Source organism: Haliaeetus albicilla, chromosome 24 (assembly GCF_947461875.1).
Source record: "Haliaeetus albicilla chromosome 24, bHalAlb1.1, whole genome shotgun sequence".
Lineage (NCBI taxonomy): Eukaryota > Metazoa > Chordata > Aves > Accipitriformes > Accipitridae > Haliaeetus > Haliaeetus albicilla.
In genome coordinates this window covers 20,700,142-20,722,409 of record NC_091506.1, presented here as the reverse complement: position 1 = coordinate 20,722,409, position 22,268 = coordinate 20,700,142, and the positions used below count along the sequence as shown (strand labels likewise).

The following is a 22,268-nucleotide window of genomic DNA, read 5'->3' as shown; positions in this document are numbered from 1 at the left end:
GAAGGTAGAGCACCAAGGGCGTTATGGCTTGTGGTGTAGGGTTTTTTGATTGTTTTTTTTTCCAACTTCACTTGATGCCTTCTGATCCTTAGATCAGCCTCATGACAGCAGTCACTGTGATTTCTGGGACAGTGATTCAGTGAACTGTTGTAAATATTTCTCATTTTAAAATTCAGTACAAAAATGAAAAAATAGAAAGGAGGTAGTTCTGGAGATTATTTTAAAATTGTTGTGTGTATCTTGTGTGCAGTTATGAAAAGTATTTGTTGAGACATTGAGTATAAACAATGAAGGGATATATTTATTGCTAAAAGGTGTGTGAAAATAAGTTCACTGAAGACATATATTACAAGTTTGTTGATATTACAAATATCCTTTCTAAAGGTATTTTTCTTTCCATGGACAAAGATGCTGTTGAGAAAGGCAAATCAATTTGGGAGAATATTTATCACGTATGATTCACAATGTGCTTAGGAAGAGGTTTTTAGGCCTTCTTATTTCTGCTAGCATTAGTAATGATTTCATTTAGAAATAGAAGACTTTCTGAGGTTTAAGAGAATTAATTAAAGTGTTCAATTAATAAAGCGTTCAAAGATGAAATCTGACAATTCAAATAACCAGATTGCTGAGGAGAATGTATATTTGTAGCTTAATATTCTGTAGTAATTTGTGTGAAAGCAAGTAGAAGTATGCTTTTAACATATGCATAAAAACAACTGAAGAGTCTTATCCCGTTAATATTCACACAGGGACAGCATTAAAAAATGAGTCTGTAATCTTTCTATATTTTTTTTTTTCCTACCTGCTTGCTAGACTTCAAGTATATAGGCAAGTAACCATGCACAGTATTGGAGAGAAGACTATTTGGGGTGGGGTTTTGGGTTTATAATTTTTGTAATATTTTGTTATTTAAAAGAAAATTACCAAGGCTGTTAATATAGAAATAGACAGTGCTTCTAATGGTTTTCTTACAGGGTAGTGTAAGAACAGGGAAAGGTAGATTATTTTTTCTTTTCTGTTTGTTTTGGTACTTGAAAGGAATAATGTAGAAGTGATTGAATACTTCAAATAATAATGAATGTTTGAGATGAATGACAATTGCAAGTTTCAAGCAAAGCTGGACAGCACTGTGTTTCTAAAAAGTTGACTGTCACAAATAGCAGTTTTGTAGTGAGAGTTTTCCCAGTTAACAACAGTAATGGTGGGATGGATAACTTGGATTATGCAAAAAAAGCAATTTAAAATACACATTGATTTGACTGTAAGCAGGCTTTCCAAGAAAGCAGGGGCAAATTTAGGTTGGTGTGAGTAGAGCAATGTTCAGCTGTAAGCATTTTGTGCTCTGCATTATATACTCCTTGACATTGTGCTTCAGCAGTTGCAGCATTTTACTGAAACAGGTTAGTCTACAACTTGCATGCTTCACACACACACAAAATCAAGAGTTGAGCGTACTGTTACTACCTTCTGCTGCTGCTCCTCTATTCTACTGAAAAAATCTGCAAGGTAGTGCTTTAAATAGATTTTTGAAGAGGTGAGCAAAATGTCCCACAAGTGTTTTGTATGGCATTACTTGTATGGCAGCTCTTACTGTATTGCCACAATAAATATTATGTCTGCAAAATGGATTTACAACTGCAAATAATTTTCTGATTTAGGTGCACCTTTAGTCTGCTATGAGGCTAAACAACTGAAGCATGTTGGCATTGCTGGAAGAGCAGATTGTCAAAGTGCATATTGATAAACAAGAAAAGAAATTCAAGTTTTATTGGAAATACAGAACAGAGATGAGTGATAGGAAAAAAAAAAGAATGGTGTACATTCAGCTTGATATTAGTACTGGTCACACAAATAGAAGGCAAAATATCCTGCATGCTGAAGCCCTTCTCACTTAGTGTTTTGATGGATTAATTTGCTATAAACGAGGAAGTAAATTAAAACATATCAGAGTAAATTATTGCCTGCATGAGGCGTTCAGAAGGTACAAGTTATCTACTTTGGTTTGCTCACAAAATATTAAGAGCATTAATTAGTGTTACTCTTCATATTTAGTACTTTTTCAAAAATATGTACAACATTTTAATGTAAAATTAATAATGTGCTAGTGGTTAGGTCTTAGAATGTTTACATGTATGTATTACATAAATGTGCATATATTTGTGTATACACATAATTGTTTTCATAGGAAGAGTGTTGGTGATATTTACTGATCCTATTAATACTGGAAAGAGCTTTATTTAGTAATAAAGATTTGTGATGAGAATAAGATCAGAGGCCGCTGCTTATGTAATGTTACTACACTTAGACTTCCAGCTGTGTTTTCTCCATCTTAGGCATTTGTCAAAAGAGGATTCAGAAAATTGGTGGCTTTTATTTTTTCCTAGTATAAATTTGGCTTGAAGTTGGAATGTATTTTTACATGCTTTGGGGTTATTTTTTACCTTTTGCTAAAAACCTGGGAACATCAAAGTTTTATGACTTACACGAGAAAATGAAAACCAAGTATTATTCTCACTGTTGGGCTTGGTTTTTTCTCAGTTGTATTAGACAATGGAATTTCTTTCTTGTTACACCAAATAACTTAAAATGGAAAATATTGGGGATTGCTATGTCCTTCTTGGGTAATGGGTTCAGGGCAAAAATATTTTTGTCCTGCATTTCAGAACTGCATCCTCTTTCCAGAAAGATGAGCTCACAGCTGATGCTTGACATAGTTACTTAAAAAGTGACTGAAAGTCAGTTGGGTCTCAACACTTAGTGGCAGAGCATCAGTATGTTCAGAATTAAGTGTGCACTTAATTCCCCATAGCACAAGCACTAACAAATCAAGGCTTAGCTAAATAAGATAAATAAAACTAATACAAAATATCTTGTAAAATCAGTATTCTAGATGTAGTGATATATCATCATGCATTTGATACTTAACTATTTCTACAAATTAGGAATCTATTCTAACTTCAAAATTAGTATGAAGTCGATCTGGTAATGGTAACTAGCACACTTTTGGCATTCATTTATCTGAGGAGTTTACGCCAGCAGTAGGTATTCCAGGGGAGAAACTGAAAATGAAATGTCAGAAATGTATAGTTGTTTAATTAAAAACATTGCATCCTGTATCAGTTATGTCTAGTTTTAGGTGAACTGACTGTTGAGGCCTGCACACATTAATTTGTGTTGCTACTATGCTGCACGGCTTAAAGTGGTTGAGTGAAATGATGCCAGTTTAATTTGCTTGAAGTTAACACTATTTTTAGATTAATGATAGAATCAACTTTTCTTTTTAATTTAAAGATCTGATTTGATTTTTCCCTAATGAGCGAAAGTATTGTTGTACAAGGGTACATCATCTTTGCACTGACATCTAGCTGAAATCTTACTTATTTACAGGTAAAAACATTAATTCAGCTTTGCTGTTAATTATATTGTCACACATTTCCTTGTCAAGAAAAATCAGTGGAAGAAGGCTTGGTCTACATCATCTGTTAATAGCAAAGGTACTTGGAGTCATATTATGCTGTACTTTGACCATTGTATTCAAATGAGAACCTGGTGTTGCAAAAATAACTCTTGTGAGTACAGCTGAGCAAAATTCATATATTTCAATTAAAAATAACTTGTGTAAAAATAAAATAGATATATAATATATACACACACACTCCTAGATTATTGTGATAGCTATAGTAGAAGGAGATTTAACACATCTTTGAGAAGTTCCACGTGCTATGTTGCTTTGTACAGTAAGCCTAAATAGGAATTACTCTCATTTTCCACAAACCAAGTTTTTAAGGAAGATTTAATGCAGTTAAACTTTGAGAAGTTCTATTTCTAAACATAACTTTCCTTTTGTATGTAACTTCATCCAATGCACTTTTGAAGGTCAGCTGGAAAAGTTTCATTTCAGATTAAAAAAATGGGATTGGAATTAAGATGTATTTTTCCTCTGTAGCTTGCTGAAAGAATGTTTTGCATTTATCTGAAAGTAAAATGTAGTGATTATTCTGGGTACTGGTGAAGAATGTGAACAAGCAGTTACTTGTGTGATTTTTACCTACACGTAAAGAATATGTGGTCAAATAAAAGATGAGAAGGTAAGTGTGTGTGTATATGTATTTTTACACTTTACACTTTCATTAACAGAAAAGATTCTGAAAGCATGGGTGACATTGTAACTACTAAATAAAGTGGCTGTGTTGAAATAGTTATTTCAGAGGAGAACCACATTTCAACATAGTAAAAGGTTCTGGGTCTGCAGGAAAAATGGCATTAGTAAGGAGAGGATAGAAATGTGTAAACAGAGGAAAAAGAATGATCTGTTACCATGTTTAAGTTTTGGCATGTATAATTACGTAAGTGGTGGCTAGTAGTATGTTCCTACAGGCAGTGTTCTCAAGCAGGAAAAAGCATTAACATGCTTTGCCAAGAGGATCGGATTGCCTTCCATCCTTATCTCATCCATACGTGTGCGGATGTAACGTGTGTTATTAGATTTGCAGAATGTGTCATCGGTGATTGTAGTAATATTGTTGTACTGCAAAATAAAACAATTTTTATAAATAAATAAACACACACATATATACACACACCCCCATATATGTTGAAGAATTTTCAAACTTCACTTTTATTCCTCTTACCCTCCCATTTTTTTGTAATTGGGATTGATTTGTGTATACTGTAGATATGTAGGAATCAAGTCTCTTCAAACCAATCAATGAGCTGATAAGCAGTTTGAGGTGGTTATTAGTGTTTGAAATGTATTGTTGATTAAAAGATTATTGCTTATTTTTGCCAATTCCTATCCTTGATATACAGAAAGTAATGAGAAATTCTTGCACGGTAACTAGCTTACAAAAAACTTCTGAACACCAAATGGTTGTGGCCATACAGATTAGAGGTAAATTGTTTTATTTGGAGGTGCATTAGACAACTGTACCACAACTGCAATCTGAACTGTTTTAAAAGACTGTGGGTTTGGTTTGAAGTATGTAACTAATGAGGCTCTTAGTAACAGAATGTTAAGGAATTACTTAAAAAATACCTGAAGGTGAAGAATACGCAGACTTTCCGGTAAGTTAAGGGGAACAGATTCCAGTGCGTTATGTCCTAAGTAGAGGTAGGCCAAATTTGTCAGCTTCTAATAGAAAGAAAGAGAGATTATTAATGCTGATATTACTTACTTGAGGTTAAGTAACTTGTGCCTTTTACAAGACATCAGTATTTTTTTTCTGATCTCATAGAAAGCCTGTAAAGTGGTATAACATGAAACATTCTTTTGCTGTGAATGTTTAATTCTGTTGTATCAAGAAACTCTTATGAGTTTCAGTAGCAGGCCTTCTATGTTTTGGAAATTTCAGTGCCAGCTTATTTGTTATAAAACTCGAGACCACTCTAAAGCTATACCCTTGTTTATTAGTATTTATGTGGTCCTCAGAACTGTATTTGAGCCATCAATTTTGAATCAAGTTTTTCTTTGCATGTAAGAGAGAATGGAAGTAGATAACATATTTCATAGAAATTTTTTTTTATATGACCGAGAGTGAGTGTGCAAAGGACTATTATTCCAAAGTGCCTTAAAGCCAAAACAAAAGCTGGAAAGCTTCTTCATCGCAGTTGGTTTATTAGATTACAAAAATACGGAAGAATTCGTTTGGTGGTATCCTGGACAGTCTGGTTACTAATTTTATTTACTTTGGTTATTTAAATTATTGTCTTTTACTTACCTTGAAAGCATTTGCTTTGATTCCTCTGCTCTTGATTCTATTTTGATTTGCATTAAATGTTGTTAGTTTGGGAGGTAGAACAGGAAGTTTTATAAGTCGATTTTCAGCAAGAGAAAGTTCTTCCAATAACAGAAGCTTTGAAAAGGCTCCATCTTCTATTTCTTCTATCCTATTTCCACTAAAATCAATTCTTCTCAAGGTAGCTTCACACAAAAGAAATGAAAATCTAAATACTGAATTTATAATTACATGGCTTGTGAAATATGTACGGTTGTATATGTTGAATGTTACACTGTTGGCTGCACTATCCTAATTGTGATCTACAAATATAAATACTATTAAAATAGGAATAAAATCCACATTTAGATTTCCTCATGGTCTTAAATTAAAAAAAATAATAATAAGGAAAATATTCTGAATCCTTCCTTTTTTTTTCCTTAGAGACAACATGATTTCAGATGTTCATAGAATTTGTCATGTTGTAGAGTAAGATAGCTGGGAGACATATCCCTGGAGCATTTGAAGGAAAAATAATACTTGGTCATTTAAGACTGGATGGGATGCAGAGTTAAATTTTATTTTTAGCTATCTGCTCTTTCTCTGATTGTGTGGGAATATTAAGATGAATACATGAGCCAAAATGGGTTTCCATATTGCCTTCATAGTTCCTGTTCTAATAGAAGCATTGAATTAAATAAGTAATACACATAATGAAATCTAGCAAAGCGTAAAATCTATCTTACTTTTGTAATCTTGGCATACTATTAAGGGACAACAACTTCAAATATACTATCAGATAAACAGAAATTAAGATTTGAACATTACTTACTAATGTCAGCAAAATCTGAGACTGCTATCCTTTTTATTTTGTTAAATCGTGCATAAAGATACGCTGTTTCCTTTGGCAGTGGGGGTACAGCTTCGATGTCTATTTCCTCGCAGTACACTGATCCGCTTAAACACACACAGAGCAGACAAGTAGGTAAATCTGAAAGCAGATTATTTTGAGTAGACAGTTAAAAGTTATTCAGCTAGCTTAAGCTTGAACATTCAAAATAGAATTTTCTCTAGTATCTTGTAAGATTTAAAAAAAATCTATTGCCATCAAGTTCTGAAAAGATGTAAAATTTTGAACTTTTTTGAGTTTTGTATTCTTTCTATTATGCATAATTTTCCTGTGTATATTCTCTGTTCTTATCTGAGCATGTTTTGAAATGCTATTAATCGATCTTAATTCAGCTTTGTTCTTTAGTTGGCTTAGAGTATTGTGAATATGACAACTGGAACTCTGTGGCCATGTTAAATGTCATCTTTAGAACCATTCTTTTGAAAAGAGAAATCCACACAGGAGAAACATCTAGTAGTGCACACATTGCATTGGAGCATTTCTGGCAGGGTCATGTATACTCTGTGTTACTCCTAGCTACTATTTTGTCTAATCCTTGTTATAAAAACTCCAGCAATGATGTTTATATAAGTACTTTAGGCAATCTGTTCTATTTTTTTTATAGCTGTTATTTTAAGTAGTGAGAGAAACTCTGTACCTTTTTTAATGCAGTTTAAGCCCATTATGGCTTGTCCCATTCCTCATAGACATTAGTAGAGTATTAGTAATTTCTGCTTTGCATTAATCCTGTATGACAGCAATATTAAAATACATACAACGAATATGGCTTTCAATCCAGTTTAGTCATCACTGCTATCTGATCTAGTGTGTTTTCTATATTGTGAGATTTTTGGTTAGCTTCCAAATTGGTCTGTTTGCAGTATAGAGTAGTCTCATACTGCTAGGTAGTTTATTATCACTACGCAGTAAAATAGGATCTTTTGCAACCAGTGAAGAGTTACAGAAGTAGCCAGGCAATACTGGGAAGCCAACCCAGTATGTATAGAGTAATTCTTTTTTTCTTACAGAGGTACTGTATAGAATAGAATTGAGGTTTTGAGCTTTAGCTTTGTAAGTATTACCATTTGTAAGACTTACAGTTCTGCCCTGCCCCATTTGCCTCTTTTGATTTAGTGTCTTGTTTGTCATATGCTAGAGTGTAGGAAATGGAAAATGATTGTGAAACAATGTTGTCACTATTTAAAAGGCAACAGTTTTTATGCTTGTCTGTGACTAGAAGCTCTGGTGTTCTTACGGATTTGTTATGCTTTTGATGGGGGCTTGTTGACAGATGCTATTTGGCAATAACTAGCCTTGATTAAACCTTTGGTAGAGATTGACACTCCAGTGGTCTTGCTGAATCATCAGTTATTTTTGGAAGTTTAGATCACAGATACACCTGAAATATATGTGTCTTTTTTTTCAATGCTCTCTTTGTTCAGCAGACAAAAACTTTGTTCCTTTCAAGTTTAGAAATCATTGTGACTCATTAGGAGAAATCTGGACAATATACCTCACAGCCTGTAGGAAACTTAGGCTAGTGAAGAATGTTCCTGATGTATTTGAACCATTGACCTTCCTGATTATCAGATGTAAACTGTAAGAATAGCCAGTCCTTTGAAGAAATCTATTTAAGTAATTTAAATACATCATGTTCCATCATTACTTGATTAAACTATGGAACTCATTGGCATGTGTATTTTGTTTTTCTTGGTTGTCTTGCCTAACTTATATAATTTGGGTACATCTCTACAGCAAATATGACTGGGTAAGTCTGTAGAGATTCTTAAAAGCTGTGCTTTGTGTATTAGGAGTTTACCTGAGAATCCTTTAAATTTTTTCAGCCTGCTCCATCACAAGTTAGAAGACTTTCCACAGGAGATATGAAAGATATTCATAAATGAAAAGATTAATTCTATATCCCTCGTCATCCTTGGTATATTAAATTTTCATATTAAAATACGTTCTTTTGGAGAGCTTAAATGTTACAGTATTCATATCAATTAACTTACTTGTATCCTTTGTTGGTGGTACATTGCGTTCACTGTCATCCCCTTGCAGTCTTAGGGAAGTGTCAAGAGAAACATTTGTTCCATCCTTTGTGTGAGAGCAAATGTTATTTAAAAAAAAAACAACAACAAACAAAAAACCCGCAGAGTATTACAAGGATCTGAAATAGCATGTCTTTTAAAAATGAACCTCCTACAACATAGTTCCTTATGACATTTAATTTTTAAAATCACATCAGTCATCCAGCGTACAAGAGTATGTATTACCCCTTTTGTACATTAGCTATTCACTTTGAAAGGCAAGAAGGGAAGGTGGTGTTGCTATTGTTCTTTAGAAAAGTAAGTTCTGTAGGAAAGAACAGTAGACACAAATAAAAATAGAGAGAGAATATAGACTGTGTGGTGGGGTAGGAATATGTAAGATGGGTGTCTACAAAAACCTGGAGTTCTGAAATCAGAAGATTTGGCATATCATGCAAAATTTGATAGGATTCTTGTGAATATAAGTTGTGGGGTTTTTGTTTTACCCAAATAATCTCAGTAAAATAACATTTTCTTGCATTTAAAGTTATTCAGAATTCCATGTTGAGATAGTCATTGCATCTTTTCAATTGCAGGACAACTTAGTTTATAAACATGTTGCTTTTAGGTATTGGCTGAAATTTAGCAATTCATTTCCATTAACTGCACTTAAGTCTCTTTTAAGACCTGGGCTGCTAACAGAAAGGGCCTTTTGTGATGCAGAAAATAGTAGTCAAGTTTTCATTGAACACCGTAGGAATTTTAGAGAATTACATACTATTTCTAGAATTACAGTATATGTACAGTGGGTTATACTATGATTTGCATGTATTAAAGTTAAGGGTTTTTTTTATGATGACTGTGGCAATTGTTCTTGGCTAGCATAATTTGTTGTCTTTTTTGATGGGGAATATTTGTAGGACAGAGTAAGACAATATGCTTTTTGGTCTGTGTGGCTATTGAAAACACATGGAGAAAAGTACATTATCGGGTGTGGAAGATGTTTTTCTTTAAACGTGCTTAAGGATCAGGACCTGGCAGGAGTATGGTCCCCTGTTGAAGAGAGCTTCTTATGCACTGCGAGTGCTCACAAGTAAATCAATTTTATTTTATTTTATTTTTTAAATTCTTCCCCCTCTGCCCCCCCATTCAGGCATGTAGCACACAGATAGATAGTTCTTCCACAAGAGTGGTGTGAAAGTAACGCCATCTGTCAAGTTACTTTTGATACAAGCTTTGTTTTATTTAGTATTTGGTTGCTTGTATATACTTTACTGTGGGAATTTTTGTATTCCACAAAGTAAAACCCTCAAGCTTGACATAAAGCCTGAGATAGAAATATCTTGGCTAGCCTCTGTCATTTTGACCCCTTTTTAGCCTGTGAATCATCCATCCCTTGGCTCTTCCCTGCATCTGTCTATCCAGGCTATGGCTCTCTTGTTTGGGATACGTTCGTTTGCTCTAGTAAGACTTCTATACCCAAGTTAGAATGCTGGCAACAGTTTAGCAGTTGCAGCATGAAACTTCTGTGTAAGGCAAGAGCTTTTGCAGTGTTGGGTGTAGAGAAGCTGGGAGGTATGAGCTGAACAGTTAGACTCAAGCAGCAAATCTTAGAGAAGGTTTCTGCAAAACTGTTTATCTTGCATAGATATGTTGATTAGGTATGTGAAGACATGGTCCTTGACTGAGGTATCCATGCCAGTAGAGACTTCTGTGTACGTGGACTTACAATAGAACAACTGCACTTCTATTGTTGTATTTATTTGTCTCATAAAGGACACTTTTAATATGCTTGTATGAAAAACATGTTTGCTGACACAGCATATCTGTACCAGGTGTAGATTTCTAGTACAGTACCCTACTTGAAATGTGATCTATGAAAGACTATGTATTTGCAGAATACAATGTATGACTAATTTCTGCAAGTGGGAAATGTCAACAAAAATTAAAACTTATTATTTTCAGAATACCATTAAATCCACAAAATTAAACAACAGATTCCCCCCCCCAACAAAACAAAACAAAAAAGTATAAATAACCAATATATTGGAAGTATTTCCTGGTCAGCTATAAAAACTCCTAGCTGTGGAGTATCAGTGCAGAACATTGTTTGGATTATAACCACAGGAAGTTCATTAATTACATATGTAAGGAATGCACTGAAGGAATATTGGCCTACTTACATACTTAAATTCCACCTGCCTCTTGCACTTTACTCCACAGACATGAATTACCCATACAAAACCACATTAACATTTTACATCTAAATACTTTAACCATCTTAAAACTTCTGCAAAGTAATTGATTCATCTTTATAGCATACAAAGGTCTATAAAGCTGATAGTTTATATTAAATGGAATTAATTAGTCCAGATACGAGACAGTGTCTAATTGGATGGTTCTGTTGTGGAAATTAAGATTTCATGTTTTTAAACTTCTAATATTTTATTCAAGACTCAGGAGGCTGTGGTTTCAAATGGTAATCGTTGTAATACATTTTGCTTGGCTAACCTTTTCCTTAGTGGTAGGCTGAAGTTCACTTTGTTTTGTTGATCATTAACACAAAATCCTTTTTCTAACTGTGTGTTCAAGTGCACAGTAAGGAGTTAAATTTGTCATGCAAGATAGATTTCTGACTGGGCATGTTTGAGGAAATTGTTGGCATGTATTTCAGTTACAGTTAACACTTGAAATATTCTGGGAGTTGGAACTTGCAATAAATGAATAGAAAGTTTGTTTGTGCATCCCATGGTTTAAACTGGGAACACTAGAACTTGTATAGATGTATTTGTTGCACATAAGGAACTAATTTATTATTTTGCAATGAAAACATGTCATTGGAGAACTGACCTGATGGAAATAATGACCGACTGCATTCCTAGAATTATCCTAAGCAGAACTGTTGGCCTTCGGAAGACCTCTAGTTTATAGCACTGCCAGTAGAGACTTTAGTCTGTGGCGCATCTGTTGGCACCATTTCCTTGTAGGTATAATCCTTATTGTTCTTTTACTGAAACAGCATATTCTCATTAGAATGATTTTAGTAATGAATGTCATCTGATGCTGTGCCTAACTAGTTAAAGTTAACACTTTTAGTATTTTTTTAAAACTTACTCAGTTGTGAGTGGATAGCCACCTATTAGTTAAGAGTTATTTAAATGATCTCTTTTTCACAGGTTTATGAAAATGTGTTACTTCATCACTGTGGCAGATATCAGATTTAAAAATACCTTAGACGTTTTTGACTGTAAATATGTAGCTGCTATTTTTAGTCTAACAGTGGAAAGCTATAATATAAGTAGAATTGGGAAAATATTAAAAAGGTATACAGAAGTAATTTTTCTATACATGTGCTGCAATTTTTTACTTATACTAATTAACTTTTGCTGTCGTCTTTTTTTTCTTGTTTATCTTACTAAATTATTGTAACAAGTACAGTTAATGAAAACTTCCTTGGATTTATTAATACTCGGTTGTTCCCGCTTTGTTTGTATATGTGGTATTTTCCTTGGCAACTAGTTTTTGGGCAATCACTGTTAGTTTTTCTTCCATCTGCCTGGTCAATGTTGTATCTCATTCTCTTGATGTATATCATTTAGGTCCTGTCAGAGGCAGTCTGAACAGAGGTAGGAGGTTTTTAACTGTCCCTGTCAGCTGAGGCTGTTGTACTTCGTTTAACTCTCTGTTTTTGTGTCTTCTGCTTAAGTGTTTAAATTAACAGGCGTGTATGTGGAGCATGCAGCAAAAAGTTCAGAATTGATCGTTTGGGGGTGCTGGTGAGTGCCGTGAGGTATTATCTTTATTGCTACCTTCAAGACTCTCAAAGTGTTAATGTAGGTGACTAGTGCAGGACTGGATATTCTGTAGTAGTTCAGGACTGCTGAACTGTTGAGTTGCAAAAAACCCAAACAACCCACCCCTGAAAAACCAAGGCAAAAAATTTGATAGTTTGGTAAGTCAAAAGAGAAACTGTGGTTTATGCTGGCAGGTTATGTCCAATAAAAAGTACTGTTTCAAGTATTACTTTGATACGTAAAAAAAAAAAAACACAAACCTAAGTAACATCATCCTTGTTTTTAAACAAACTTACTGTCTTAATACAACATTACTCAAACTGTAGCTAGTATATCACATTCTTGAAACTCTTACAACAGTAGGCACATAACTACAGCAGAGTTAAAAAGGATGCTTTACTCTTTATTTGTGAAAGACTATCTTTTGTGGGTTTCTCAAACTGTAGCAAGGGTAGTATTTTTGTGATTTTAATTTGAGTGGCTTTCCCAATGTCTGAAACCATTGTATGTTTTGCTATTATTATAAGACTTTTCAATAAAACTTGCAAACATGCATGTAACACCTTATTCATATAATGCTTAGCAGTTAAAAATATTAAACTGATAATATAAATAAAATACCTTTCGTAAATCCTTGGATTGCATTTCATAATCTTGTTGGATCAGGCTTCCCATGGTAACATCTGTATCATACTCATAAAACTGGAGTGATTCTTGCTGTATAGGTGGTGCTGAATTTACCAAAGGTACAAACACAAACAAAAAAAAAGTAGTCTGCAAAGTCTTCATTCTTGCATGGAACAATGTATCTGGCTTTCACTGAGCTGGTGAAGATCTGCTCGTGTGTTAACTATGGAGAATACTTTCTTTGTGACTGGAAATGAAAATGCAATCCGTCAAAACAATATTTAAAGCCTAGAGGACTAGTTGGCAGGGGTTTCTAACGCATAAGGAACATGGAACAACTTTTAACTCTTGATATCCTTTAATTAGACTCTAGCATTATAAAAACTTTTCTTAACAGGAAAAGAAACTGGGAAATAATAAACAACATTTTCCAACTAATAAGGAAAATATTTTCTTAATTGCATTTGCTTGTTTCCCAGTGTGTTATTTTTGTTAACAGCAAGAGGATTTTGTAAAGCATTTTATGAAACATTTGGCATGTATGTGGCTGAACTAATTAAAACGAGAGAGATTCAAATGCATTTTTCTTGGTTGTCAAAATAATGGTTTTCAGACCTAAATGCTCTATAACAGTAAACTCTCATTGTCTTTGTCTTTACATTTGAAAGTAAACAAGAGAAGATAGCACCCCCTCAATATTTTACAGGTTGTACACTTTTCAGGCAGGGGGAGGAGGCTACAAACATAATCTTTAAAACATTTTAAATACACATGCAATACTTTTTAAAATAAATCTTTACACTGCATTTTTTCCTGTTTACTGTAATTAAGTGTTTTATTTAAGCTTTAGGTTAATATAGGAAAAAAGTCCACCTACCGTTTTAGCAGATCCAAAGTTCTTCTGTGATTGTCATAAAACCAGATATTCTTATCTATAGGTTAACCTAAAGTAGATTGATAAAAGGCTAAAGTTATGAATTACATCCAAATTGTTGAAATGAATACCCTCTCAAAGTTTGACAGTCTTAAAAGTGCTTTCCATGGGGTAAAAAATCCTTTGCCAGCATTCTTTCCCTAGGGTAAGAGGTAATATCCTGGAGCAGGGGGGTTGTACTTTGAATAACGTTTGTAAATGTTAAGTCTGTCTAGCTCATCCTACTTCTGATATTACTTGTTAAAATGGTAGCCTTCTGCTTTGTGACGATTTACTCTTTAAAATTGCTAAGGCTTTTTCTGTAAATCAAATAATAATTGTGCAACTAGAGGTCTATAACAAGGCATGTGTTATCCATTTTGTGTAATGGTTTAGCTAAGAGACAAAGCAGCTGCTTTCTGACTGAGACAGAGGTAGAGCCAAAACATACGTATACTATATTAGTCACATTTTATGAGTAATAAAATGTTTCGTTACAAGTTGTATATGTTTAGAGAAGTTTCACCTAAGTATGAAATGGAAACTTTTCAGTCTGAATGGTTCTGGAAAGAAAAAATACTTTTTAGAACTTTGTGTGTGTGTGTTGAGATTTTCAGACAATTAATTCATGTCTAAATGCTTCATTGAGTGACTTGTTAGACAATTTATTGAAAAATTGGTTTCACAATAAATACTTGTTTTGAGTAAAGTTCTGTGTCAGTTGTGTAGATAACTTAGTAAACACTGTCCAGGTGTAGAGTTTTCATCTGAACTACAAGCAGTAGTTTTCTGGATTTCTAATGCATTTCTTCCTCCCCCATACTTTTCCTCATTATGTATTTTTGGCAGTCAGTACAAATGGGAGCCAGATGACCAACTTGAAAGTTTACAAAGTAGCTTTTTTGAGTCTTTAAAAAGTATGTAGCAATAAAATCTATTGGGAGTATATTCAGATTTACATTTCTCTTTCATATTCATACTTTTTCTTTTTTCTAGATAGCACTGTCAGCTAGAATAATGCTGGGGATAAACAGTGAACCTATTTGGTTAAGTTTTCTTGTGAGTGCTGCCTTGTTTAGAAACCAGATGTCTGTAGTAAATCTGCAAATTGGAGAGTGGCTACAGCCATTTGCTCTCTAAACTTTTTCCAGTTTATAATCAGTTGCCACTTACTGAACTCATTAGGATTTTATAAAAATGTTTTTAGTTTAGCTTGTATGCAAATTAAACAGTGTCACAATCTGGACTTGGAGCTTTCTCTAGGATAATGATTTTGCCGTTTGTATATAACTGAAATGTTAAGGGAAGAGGCTCAATAGTAATGGAAATTGGACTCTGAATTACATTGGTTGCTGTTCTGCTGGAACAATAAGAACAACCGAAGTTTTGAAATGGCTAGGTTGTTAAGGTGTTTTCTACTGCAGTACATAGGAACTTTCAGTCAGGAGTACTGTGTGTGATTGAAGGGGTGGATTTGCTGAGGAAAGGGACAAAAAAGTTGCAGTGTCAATGCCATCTTACCATCCCTCATGGTTTCATGCATGTTTCAGAAGTACTTACAGCAGCTCTGCTTTGTACCTACCTCTTTCCAGCTGCCGCCCCGCCCCACAAACATCCAGGTTAAGATTTCATTTGGCTCTGGGGCATCCATGTTTTTCCAATGCTTCAATGTAATCAAAGGGTAAATGTTCTAAGGGAAAAGTATTAAGTATTGAAGCTGAAAGCATGATATAAAATATTAAATACATTTGTTGTATTCTTATGAGAATTTATTTTGTAGGTACTGAAATCCTAGATTTCACAGCTATGTACATGGAATATCTTGGGAATAGCTTATTTTTTTCTGTATATATGGCAATTTTAAAAATGAGGGAAAATTACTAGATAAATGAGGCCTTGAAAATTTAGGAAGTCTTCATGCAAGAAGGCTCTTGCTTGTTTTGATCTGCAAGAAGAGAAGAGGCTTTGTCAAGCTAGAAGACTTTAGTAACAGGTTCTGCAGAAAACATTGTCAAAAGTCTGTGTTCATCAGGGTCATGATTTCAGTGGTATGCTTACCATGGAAATGTCTAACGTGTACTCACGGTTGTTATCCACGCACTTATAAGAAACTCACGAACACTTACAAATACATTTGAGGAGTGATATGTTAAGTAATTACTTTGGCATGATGTCATCAAGGTTTACCTTACAGTGTAGTTTTACTGTCACTTTAAACTGTCAGTGCCACATAAAGTAGTAGTCCTGTCCTGTATTTTATCTGCTTGTCATCCCTTGTGCCATGAAGAAGAAAAAGTATCAACAAATAATTTCAGATAAAAATTGTTTTTATCTGAACATATAACAGATGTTCATATCGGCACAAGGAAGGGGATGGTACAAGTGACTGCAAACAAGGAAGGGATAGTATTGCTTCTTTCAGCAGCAATGCTGCTTTATTCTTGCTCAAAATGACTTTAAATAACCACAATATCCAAATCATCTGAAATGAAAATGTGGTTCATATGCATTGGCAATAGGGAAGCTGATGGGAAGTATTCACTCTAGCAAGCAGAGTGTGCTTTCTAGGTATTGTTAGTGCTTAGAAGTTTGATATATAGGTATCTGGTTACAAGCATCAATGTACTCAGTTGTTTCTTTTCTGAATACCTAAACAAGGTCTGTTGCTAACTAATTGAGCTCCAGGTTTTGAAGAAAGCCTTGATAATGTGTTCATGGTATGCTTTCTGATTTGTCAGATGTGCCTTTTTTTTTTTTTTAACCCATGATATCTCATTTTCGCTGACTGATTTCCCCACAAAATACTTTTACCTGAAATGTTAGGCATTTAAAATGGTTATTTTACTAATTGTCCTGAAACTGAATCCTGGCTTAAATTTGAATTGTAGTAATTTCCCTACAATTTTGTAAGGATATGAAATGTAGCTGAAGGTGTAAATGAAGTATAACACTTATTTACTTCTGGCAGAGGGAATCCAAGTTGGTCTAACAAGGGACACTTGCTCTCTGGATTCTGCTTTCGGAAAAACTTAGCTTTAAGGGAAAAGGGTTGCATACAGAGTACATGTAAAATTGTTCCCCAGTGTTGCCTTCCAGCAGGTTAGACAATGAAGAATAAAAGGCTTTTAGAAGAGAAAAAGAGAGAAGTTGAATGGGTATGGATGGCAGATGTAGGAAAGGTATGGGAGAGCAAGACAAAAATGAAGGTAACTATCCAAACTGTATGTGTTGCTGATTAAATCTTCTTCAGCATCTAGGAAGGAATCTAGCATTTAGAACTGTTTATATGTCAAGAGCAGATAAAGCAAAAAATCAAGCTGAAAATATCCTAGAGGAACTGAGGAAAGGTCTTGTTTTGCAGGCAGACAATCGGGTTTTGTGAATTATTTGAACTGGCTGGTGTCCAGCTCAGTCTATTTATCTTGTACTTGAAGTGGCCTCATACATTCTGCCCTGCTCAGAGCTTCAGTATGACTAGTTCATTTCTGTTCTCACCTTTCTACTAACACTTCAAAAGACAGATCAAAAAAGAAACCAAAGTTTTCCTTAAAAAGTAATCACGCAGGTGCAGACTGCAAAAGCTGCCACGAGCAGTTCTTATCCATTTTTTGTTGCCAGAGAAAATGACACCAATTTAAATTGGAGGGCAATTCTCTTTATTTTCTGTGGGTTTCAGCAAAAAACAGTTCTCACAGGTGTGCTAGCATGTTAATTACCTTTTTACCATGTTAGTATTTAGCACTTTTTACTTAATCCTCAGTAGCTTGGTACAAAAATGATAGGAGAGCACTCTTCTGTACTACTTGTAGCGTTGCTTTGAAATGTGGTAATGTGTTTTACAATGGTACTGAGGGCTGGTTGCTGATAATTCTCCATGTGAGACACTTATGTCTTGTTCCTGGTAAACCCCTGCAAGGCACTGAAGAACTGATGGACCTAAAAAGAGCCAGATTACCAGACGGGGGTAGCCTTTCCTCTCTGTAAGGTTGGTTGGAAATTACTTCCCCAGGGTGCCTGTAGGAATTAAGTGGATGCAGGGACTGGCACTGCCATTATAAAGACTTGTGATTGTGTAATGGGAGTCAGAACACTAGGAAGAGGAAGAAAAATGGGGGGAAGGAGGGGGAGGCCTTATCTCTGGGGTGCATGGGTTAAGAGGGCTATGAGGCAGCACTAGGGAGAGTGCTGTAAGGTTGCTGCCAATATATTCCTTATGAAATAAACAAAAGCTGAGATTTTAAAAAAATTGTAAATACTCAGGTTTGTTCTATATTTAGGCAAAGAAAGTGTATTTTTGCAGCTGCTTAAAGACCTTGGCTTTCATCTTGTATCATAGTCTCTAAAGGACAATATTGGCAAGTTCTGTAGTTTCTGGGCATTATTGTTTTTAAGTGTTCTTGGAAGAAAGAAGTATGGATTGTTGCTTAGCTTACTTATGCCTGATGAACATTGAAAATCACTTATACAGAATGTTCATTAGTGTCTTCTCTTGGCTAGGAATATGTCTCTGACAGAACGAGATGGGGACAAATGAGGAAAGCTTTTAATGACTTCTGGGCATTTATAGACCCAGAATGCTGAGTTTTCTCTTGTATGTGATTTTTTTGCTCCATGTGGAAGGTAACATGTTCAATATTCCTTAGCGTATCTTTTGTATGAAGTGTGATTAAACACTTTAAATGTTGACCAGCTGCTTTGGATTGGAATAATTATAATAGAAAAGGTTTTACAAAGTAAAAGGTAGCTATTGAACCAGCTTGATAATGTGTTCAAAATAAACGGCAAGCAGTGAAACATGGATTTACTGTTAAAGAGAGCAAAAGCATGAAGTGATGTTAAAACTGAACTCAGTGTTTGCCTTTTAGTTTTGTCTTTTTTTAACCTATAACTTGAGTATTCTGGATTGTTCACTACATTATTTTCTTCTTTTAAAATACAGGCCTTTTCTTCTTGACTGATTGTGTGGCCTGATTAATTTTACCTTCTAAAATTATTTTCGTCTCTTTGATGGTACAACTGCATGTTTTGACTGCTGCATCTATGTGTGATATGGAACCTCTGACTCCTGCATCTCCTTCTGCTTTTTGTTGAGATCCTGATACAGGGGTGTAAAAATATTTTTAAGGCAGTTTAATGTCTGTGCTAATGCTGGGGCTGCATTCATTCTGGGAGCAAAAAGCCAGAGTACCCAAAGGGGAGGAAGCAGTCTCCTGGTTTGTTCTTGAGCAATGCACAGAAATAGGACTGAAGGTGATACTGTAGAAGAGTTGTTGTGTAATATTAAGCAAAGTATATTCCAATTCAGCATCCTTGAGGGATGGAGGAGGGTTCAGAGGTGGTATTAAATGTAAAATAAATGGTCATCATGTCTTACAGAGAAAACTTAGAACATTCCTAAAGATTCAAAATGACCAAAAAAGTAACAGAGATTAAATAGTTATATGTAAACACCTGGAGTATTTTTATGAAAAGTTGCAATTATTTCCAAGGCTCAGTGAATTAGATTAAGTTTAGGTCACTGTTAGGTCCACCAGCTGCAAAATGACCTTGTGATTGTATGAACATCCTTCCATATGTTTCTGATTTATAATCAGAATTTTTTAAAGCTGAAGACATTACCTTTATTCCTTGCATTTCTGGAAAAGAAAGAGACTCCTTGTATCAGTTACTGTTATAAATGGATGAAGCACATTTTAAAAATCATGCAGAATAGTAAACAGAAATCAAACTGCAGTTAAAAAATACAAATGGTAACTAGAGGAATAGTACTGTCTGCTATTTACCCAGATTTCTCTGTTGAACATAGGTTCTCTTGAACTTTGCCTATATATCATCAGTTATATCCTGAATCAAAAATCAACATAGTTCAATTTATTAAAATTTCTTAGAATTCCTTCCTGAACTGACATTACTTCTTTATAACGATATTGTCATTTGTTGAGAGTCATTACTATGTCTACAGGGACACTAGCATCAGGGTTCCAAGACTTATTGGCCTTATATGTATTTTACTTCTATGTTCCTGTCATCTCTTCCTTATGTTATTCATAGCATCTACTTTACTCTCTGTGTTTATGGCTAATCTTCATATTTATCTATTTTTTCCTTGTGTTGTACTTTATAATAGGGGAAGGTTGATTTATTTTTTTCTCTGTAGATGATGAATTTATGCAATGAATTACAAGATTAAGGTATTATTTATTTTGTTTTTAAATTAGGTTGTTAGAAATGTAAATTTGGGGCAAAATAGTTTATAACATTATGTGATAAATGTGTGTATTTGTGGAGTTCCATAACTTCCAATAGTGTATACACAATTTGGTTTACACCTGAAAAGTTCATACTCTTGCAGTAGTTTTGGACAATGATTGCAAAATCTCTTTCAGTGTGTAGTTTTTTTGTCAAAATAGTATGTTTTCTTTCCGCGTTTTTCAGGTAGGAAATTCCTATGTTTATTGCTTGCAATGATCAAATTGGGAAACAAAGAAGGAAATTGATTCATATTGTAACAGTGGAATGTGAATATGTTCAAAGAAGTCAGAAAACTTGAAATGTAAACCATCTGTTTTCTATATAGGAGTTTCTTTCCTAATCCATGTAACTTTTACTATCAGAATACTGAAGTAAAAATCTCAAAGTAAGCCTTAAAAGTATTAAATACCATCAACAACAAAAAATGGAAAAAAGGCAAAATACATTCCCACTGTTTTGAGGTTAAAGAAAGAAACATAGACAGTTGGATTAAACTACTGTTATTTCTCTTTCTTTATTTTGATTTTTACAATAACCTCTTATGTTATAGATTTTGTGGAAAAAAAAGTTCGTCACTTTTGTTGTAGTTTTGAGAGATTTAATTTTGTGCATTAATGTTTAGTCATAACTGAATATTTTCCACAGATCTGTGAGGCTTTTCCCTATAGGTTTACATGGGTATCAAAATGTTCTATAGTGCGCTAATACAACCTTGCTAATTATTATGCACTCTCAATAATGCTGATAATATTTAGCTTAGCTTAGAGTTAAGAAGGTTCCATCCTTCTTTACACAGATAAGACTTGGAAAAGATGTGTTTTCAGAATAGTTTGTCCAAAGCTGAAAGTAGAACTGATATTTCATTTTTCTCAGTTGCTGTGTTTCTGGTTATGTTTCTGTTAGTGTTTTAATTAGGATTAGGAACACATTTTTGAAATGAATCTCCTGATAACCCCAATTTACTGCACCTTGATTCACATCACAGTGCTCTTTGAAGTATGTGGACTATTCTTTTTGGATGTGACAAACCAGAAGATGTATGTATTCAGGGGTGCACCTGATGTGCTGCAGCTGCTAATGGATTTTAATTAGTGGCTAGGGCCAGTCTGAAGTAAAGCTCCTCTCCCTCAAAATACAGCAAGTGGGTCTCATCACAAGTATTTTGCTCCACTGATCCACCCTAGTGCTTCACCTTCATTGCTAATGCAGACACGGTGTTCTAAACCAGATCAAGCTTTGTTTCTGTATTTACTGACTGCTGTAAATAAAGTAATGAAGCTGTTTAATGCTTGTTAAGTTTTGCTGCTACTGATAAAATAGGTAGCATTTTAATGCATGTTTAATTTTTAGTTTGTGAATCTATTTCCTGCTTAAAAAGACTATAGAATATTCTGAAAATAAGTACTAGAGCAAACATGAAGCAAATATGCTTTGATACTAAAAATCTATGTGGTTGTATAGTAATATAATTTGGTTTATACAGAGCTCCACACTTATATGGCTAAGCTGCTTTGTGTACTTGAATCAGTAGGGGTGTCTGCTACAGAACACTGCAACATTGTAGATGTGCTGTTCCCAAATTTAATGAGCTAGAATATACCTTGGCATATAACCATGGTTGGTAGTGCTTTAAAAAAAGTTTAAAATTCAACTATATCAAGGCAACAAATGTTTACTAGTAGTGGAGAGCACTACCAGCATGTTACCACAGTCAAGGACAGTGAGAACATAGAACTGAGTGTGGAATTAAAAATAAAGGTTAGTGTACAATATCCCGTCTCTGACAATGGCCGTAAGCATATGCCTTTGGAAGACTGAGAATAGGACAAGCATGTATGATTCTTGTCTCATCTTGTCTCCAAATATTCTTCCATTCTCCAGCTATTTTCAGCTCAGCACTTTTCTGCCTACTGTCCTTTGTCTAACAACCTATAATGATCTCTTCCAAGAAATACAATTCCTTATCCAGTCTTCCTTTGAAACCACATATAAAATTGCTGCTGCATCCGCTGTATTCTCAGGTGTGCGGTTTATTGAGCTGACTACTCA

The 22,268-nt window shown here is 34.4% G+C and overlaps 2 protein-coding genes and 1 long non-coding RNA gene across 6 annotated transcripts in view; 2 read left to right on the top strand and 1 right to left on the bottom strand.

Moving 5' to 3' along the window:
- Window positions 1-22,268, top strand: part of CENPP (centromere protein P) — a 160,737-nt gene that overhangs the window by 19,843 nt on the left and 118,626 nt on the right. The gene's annotated exons all lie outside the window — the stretch shown is intronic.
- On the bottom strand, window positions 282-14,233 carry OGN (osteoglycin). Its single transcript, XM_009921175.2, has 7 exons — window positions 13,932-14,233; window positions 13,049-13,301; window positions 8,616-8,700; window positions 6,547-6,705; window positions 5,718-5,920; window positions 5,036-5,131; window positions 282-4,528 (listed from the first exon to the last, which is right to left on the bottom strand). Exons 2-7 carry the CDS (start codon window positions 13,214-13,216, stop codon window positions 4,358-4,360), a joined length of 882 nt encoding a protein of 293 aa, XP_009919477.1. The 5' UTR covers window positions 13,217-13,301; window positions 13,932-14,233; the 3' UTR covers window positions 282-4,357.
- The window catches only part of LOC138681798 (uncharacterized), a 58,134-nt gene continuing 45,760 nt past the window's right edge, over window positions 9,895-22,268 (top strand). The window contains exon 1 of the long non-coding RNA XR_011322001.1: window positions 9,895-11,616. This is a non-coding gene — a long non-coding RNA (uncharacterized lncRNA). The remainder of the gene's footprint in view (window positions 11,617-22,268) is intronic.